The 5,376-nt window shown below is 32.4% G+C and overlaps 1 protein-coding gene across 1 annotated transcript in view; it reads right to left on the bottom strand.

Annotated features, from left to right (window-relative positions):
* Window positions 1–5,372, bottom strand: part of LOC106101791 — a gene marked incomplete at its 5' end in the record, with an annotated part of 24,643 nt that extends 19,271 nt beyond the window's left edge. Inside the window, one exon of the mRNA XM_013281127.1 lies at window positions 5,254–5,372. Within this exon, the coding sequence (XP_013136581.1) occupies window positions 5,254–5,372 (119 nt within the window). The remainder of the gene's footprint in view (window positions 1–5,253) is intronic.
* Between the last annotated feature and the right edge of the window lie 4 nt (window positions 5,373–5,376).

Raw genomic sequence — 5,376 nt, 5'->3', positions numbered from 1 at the left:
GTATTCGCTACGCCTGAGGTAAAGAAACACATGCGTTAATATATTCCAAGATATTTCCCTACGTAATAGAGTAATCGTATTTAAAACTAGCTGTTGCCCGCGACTTCGTCCTCGCAATATCAAGATAAAAAAGTGTCAGCTACTTTAGTGAAAGTCCGGTTGAGATGGGTCCAGCCTTTTCGGAGATTGCCCGGAACAAACACAACTTACGGACAGACCGACAGACAAAAAAAACGTGATTTTCGTTATTATCAACGGAAATACATCATCTTCTCGAAATCTGGAATTTTTCTTTTGATATTACAAAAGATACACTCTAGTTAGATTACATGTAAATAGATATAAAGATAATTCATGATGTTAAGGTAGGTTTCTATTGCTAAACATTTGTACAATAACCTTGAATAGTCAAACACTAGCTTATCTATACTATTCTTACACTATCGGACTTTCTTAGCGACCATTTAACTCGGAGTGCGGCAATAAAGGTTGATCCCATCGGACCGATTAATCCAATGAGTGGACATTTTCGGTTTTAATATTTTTTCTAAAACTGGGAAAAGGAAGTTAATGTCTTAATCAGCGGGATGTTTTAGACGGAAAAAAATGTTTGAACCCGATCTACGCTTTGATGTAGAAAAAAGGATAGGGATAATTCAAAAATGCCAACACAAAAGGAACGACTACTTCGTTGACTGTCCGTTTTATATGCTAAAGGGGTATAATATTGTCGACACAGGTTGCTACAATACGTTGTGGGAACTTTTAACATTTCAACAAACGTTCAAAGTACACGGTAACAAGTTGTTCTTCTAAAAATACACGGTACGAGGCGAGAGTACACTGTTCCGTTTTATTGTAACATAAATAACGGTAGCAAATCTCGCGGACAGTTGTCTTAAGTTACGCATAAAGATTGGTTTACACTGACAAACATTATCAAGAACAGATGCAATTATCATCAATTGACAGAAAAAAAGTGTAGGGAAATGTTTCTATCTTGTACTTTTTACGAATTTAATGACCTTCTTAATTGGTAGTTGTAATTGCATTTTAATATTTCGATATAACCAATAGATGAACGAATTAAAAAACATGAGTTTGTAGTTCGTGTGTACACGCCTTTATCATTATTTCAGTCGCAAACCGGCAAGGCGTCGGACGATGAAATTTACTTATTAGCTTAACGCATCCTCCGCACTTAAGCATCCGCTTCATAAGTATACATTAGTATGCAGGACTTTATACGCATGCTGTTTTGACGCTACAGTTTACTTCGCAAAAGATAGCCGCAATAAAAAATCTATTATTCTTTACAATGCAATTCATGCGACTTCACCTGCGGGGAATTAAAAAAGCCTATGTTACTGATAACGTAGCGTTATAATGGTGAAGATTTTAAATCGGTCCAGTAGATTTTGAGTTATTTCAATACATACAAAAATACAAATTATTCCTTTTTATAATATTAGTATAGATTAGAGGAGATAAATAAAAGTCGCTAAACCATTAATTCAAGTTAGATGTATAAGTATAAATGCACTATTTTGTGAATTGCGAAAAAAAATCTGCAAAAGGACAAATTGTTCGTAATAAAAATATGGAATGAATTATTATTTATATTAACAAAAATTAGTTGTTAATAATTAACTATCACACACTAGCATTTTTATGATACTTCTAAAATCAACATCATTTAAGGGTGATTCGCTGAAAGCAACATTTTGGATTGCAGCCAAAATCAAAGGATCGACGACCGATGCCTTTTTGTCCTTTTAGTGATCAAAACGACTGGGATAGAAATGCAATTCCAGCAATAGACAGGACTGTCTACAAAAAGGGAACAAGTCGGGGACATAGAACGCTATTAATGTCTCCATTTATCCACATTCCTTAACGTCGGGGTTTAATGTTTATATCGCAGATACCTTTGCGGTTATTCAATAATAACTGAAATACCAATGACCGCGTGTAAGTAGAGAATCCTATGTGACCACAGATTATGATACTATAAAGACTAGTTTGTACATAAAATAACCGACACCCGCGGTTCGAGAACTTTATATAAACTGTAGGCGCAGTAAGAAAAAGTAACAATAGATTGATCTCAAAGCGCTAGAAAAATTCTTGTCCTTAAATGATGTTAACGTAATAATTATTACATACGAATGGAAGAGAAATAGTTACCCAATACGCAAAAGTAAACAGTCAAGAAGTCAAATAGCATAAAACTTTCTTTAACAAAACAATAACATAATAAAGACATTTAAATTAAGAACAATAAACCACACATCACTTTTCCCGCCACATAAAATTATTCCTTTTTCAAAATCATTACGAACAAAGAACACAAATTTTTACAAACGGCCAGAAACATAACGTTTTTTTGAAAAACAAATAGACATAGGCGCGCGAGTCATACGTCCAGTCGTCACTTACTGTACTCGTGAAAACTTTGTCGGTAAATGTCGACCAAATATTAATGCAAATTCTATAAATATAGAAACATTTAATTTAGATTCAAAGCGTGTTCATCTCCAAATATGATTGACTAATGCTGTTAGAATTTATGAAGTGACAACGAAAACGGCGCGATGGATAAATGATCGCTGTTTGACACATTTTCTATAAAAGCATTCGAAGCACGGATGTTTATACTAAATGAAATGTATAAATTAGTGTATCTCATCGATAAAACCGTGGGTTTCCACTACCGGAATACTTGGGAAAGACAAACTGTAGACTACAAACACGTCAAACTGCGTATTACGTGTGGCCTTCATAAAGCACAAAGAAACATGTCTTTATGCGTGCATTTAATGCTAGGTTGATTTTACAAACGCATAAGAAGTATAATAAAATTTATTAAAACACAAAAGGTAGCAGTAGCTTTAAAAAAGGGAAAATAAAGTTATCTATATCTATACTAATATTATGAAAAGGAAAGATTTGTATTTTTGGATTTTTATATGTATTCAATACACGTAAAAACTACTGGGCCGATTTTAAAAATTCTTTCACTATTAGAAGGTAATTTATATATAATATTAATTTTATATTTTTATTATTATATATAAATACATTATTGAGAATAAACATAACTTAATAACTCGAAAGTATCAAGATTAACAAATCGCTGTATAATTCCGCAAAGCGTGTCTCAGGAAATTGTTAATCCTGTCCCCAATTGTTCTTAATGATAATCAAGTCACTGGCAACTTGTCACATTTTTCTACCAACTGGCAGCCTTTACTGGACCATTTAAAGTATGTATAACATATAAAGCATTTACATAAAAAAGATGTCTTTTTTCTTCAAGTAAGTCATAAAACTTTTGCGCTGACCCTACAGGAATAGGATAAGGAGGAAGATGATGTTATTTCTGCATTAGATAAGACGTAAGATGCTATAGAAAATTTATACAATGGCATTATCCTAGCTTAAACCAAATATCTTAGTGCAGTTGCCAATCTGCTTGCCAAGTGGGTCACCTATAAAGTTTATTTGTATTAGTTCAATTCAAAAGTTTCCTGGTAAGCTTTGGCAATACAACACTGGCATACCAACACAGTGTTAAAGACCTCTGACTATTGAATTTAGACCGAGACAGTGTGAAAGACTATATACCATTTTTTTAAAGACTACTAATAGACTAGTCATAGACTATTTTATTATTATTTACAAAGTTACCAGTAACAGAAAAACATCTATCCATCTAAATTTTTAAGCTTCAATAAATTGTTAGAACATGAAGAAGTTTTTAATTAATCTAGACAACTAAGGATTGTTTGTTACTCAGTCTGTACAAAATTAAAAAAAAAGTTGCCTATGTTATCCTTCAGACTGTTTCACATCTGTGCCAAATTCGATTACAATCTCTTACACCATTCTGGAGATGTCATCTAAAAACATCCATTATCTACTTTTGCATTTGTAATTGGGTGCCAGTGGCTTAAGTTTAGTCCTTTTCCCTTTCTACCCTTTTCTTAGGAGGAAAGGATAGGAAGGAAAAGTGAATTTGATGGTGGAGGAGATGCATAGGGGAAATAATCTATTTATGTGCGTCTCCTCTTCTGTTGACTAAGGGTAAACAACGTATCTGCAATTGTGGATGGGCAGCAGTCACTTCACCATTTCGGCGTATTCATTTGGCCACTTGTTCATAAAAAAAAATTCTGTAAGATTTATAACAGTAACTACTGTTAACATCTATGCTAATACAGTAAATAAATACTTGTTTTACATTAAACATTCCTTGCAACATAATGATCAATTGATTACTCACTATGTTACCATTTTAATGATTCACATAAAATAGATTGTCTATATCTTGTGTGAGTTAACAGATTATCCTAAATAGAACATATCTTGTAAGGAAATCAATGACAATATATCTTTGTTATGCCAAGCACATATAGAGTACCATATGTTCTTTGCATGGAATGTTTATGGTTACTATGAGTTTATTGGGAGCATATCAGTTTGTCAGGGGTTTGAACACTTGAATCCCGTCATGTACCAATATGTAATTCGATTTTTCGAATTTCATATATACACAATTTACCCGACTCTCTTGCTGTGAAGGACAACATTGTGATGCAACCTGCATATATTAGAGAAGAAATTCAAAGATATGTATGAAGTTAACCAACCAGCAGTATAGTATAGTTGGCTATCGCCAAGTTGACCCTAACTTAGGGTAGGCTCCGAGCCCCTTGGTGGGGACGCAGTGAGTTGGTGATGATATCGGTTTCAGCATGTTTTGATTGATTTATGTTATGAAACAGTATTAGTTATATCAAATTATAGCAGTTATGCTTTGATGGGGAAATAGATAAACAAAGAGATGTTTGTAGGTGCAAATGCTATTACTAATAGAATTTTTTCTAAAGCGATATTAATATGTTATTTACAGGTAATGATGAATAGGCGTTTTAATTCTGTGCAATGTGTATTACATATGTAATTTAATTTAAAACAGTATGCAAATTTTATTTTTTCTTTGAAATCTCCACGTCTATATAATTAAAATCCAACTAATTCGCGCTGATAATAACGTTTATTATAAATTATTTTTAAATATGAGTACACAAATAAATAACAAGAAGTATAGCGATATTAACTTATTGAAAAGTTTTTTTTTAAATAATGTAGCTAATAAAAATATAAACAATTTTTCCTGTTATATTTCTAAACAACAAATACAAAATCTGAAGTACACAGAAATTTAAATAAAAATAGAAAACAACTCACCTGTAGCACGCCGCAATATATTTATTTCTTTTTCTTTGAAACCTGGCATACACTTGTATTTTAAGTTTTAAATAAAAGCGAAAATATCTATTTTTATCACAATCGTTCAAATTTTGTGTCACA

This window comes from Papilio polytes, unplaced genomic scaffold (genome assembly GCF_000836215.1).
Source record: "Papilio polytes unplaced genomic scaffold, Ppol_1.0 DF823935.1, whole genome shotgun sequence".
NCBI lineage: Eukaryota > Metazoa > Arthropoda > Insecta > Lepidoptera > Papilionidae > Papilio > Papilio polytes.
Note: the sequence above shows the minus strand (reverse complement) of the source record. Positions and strands in the feature narration are given on the sequence as shown.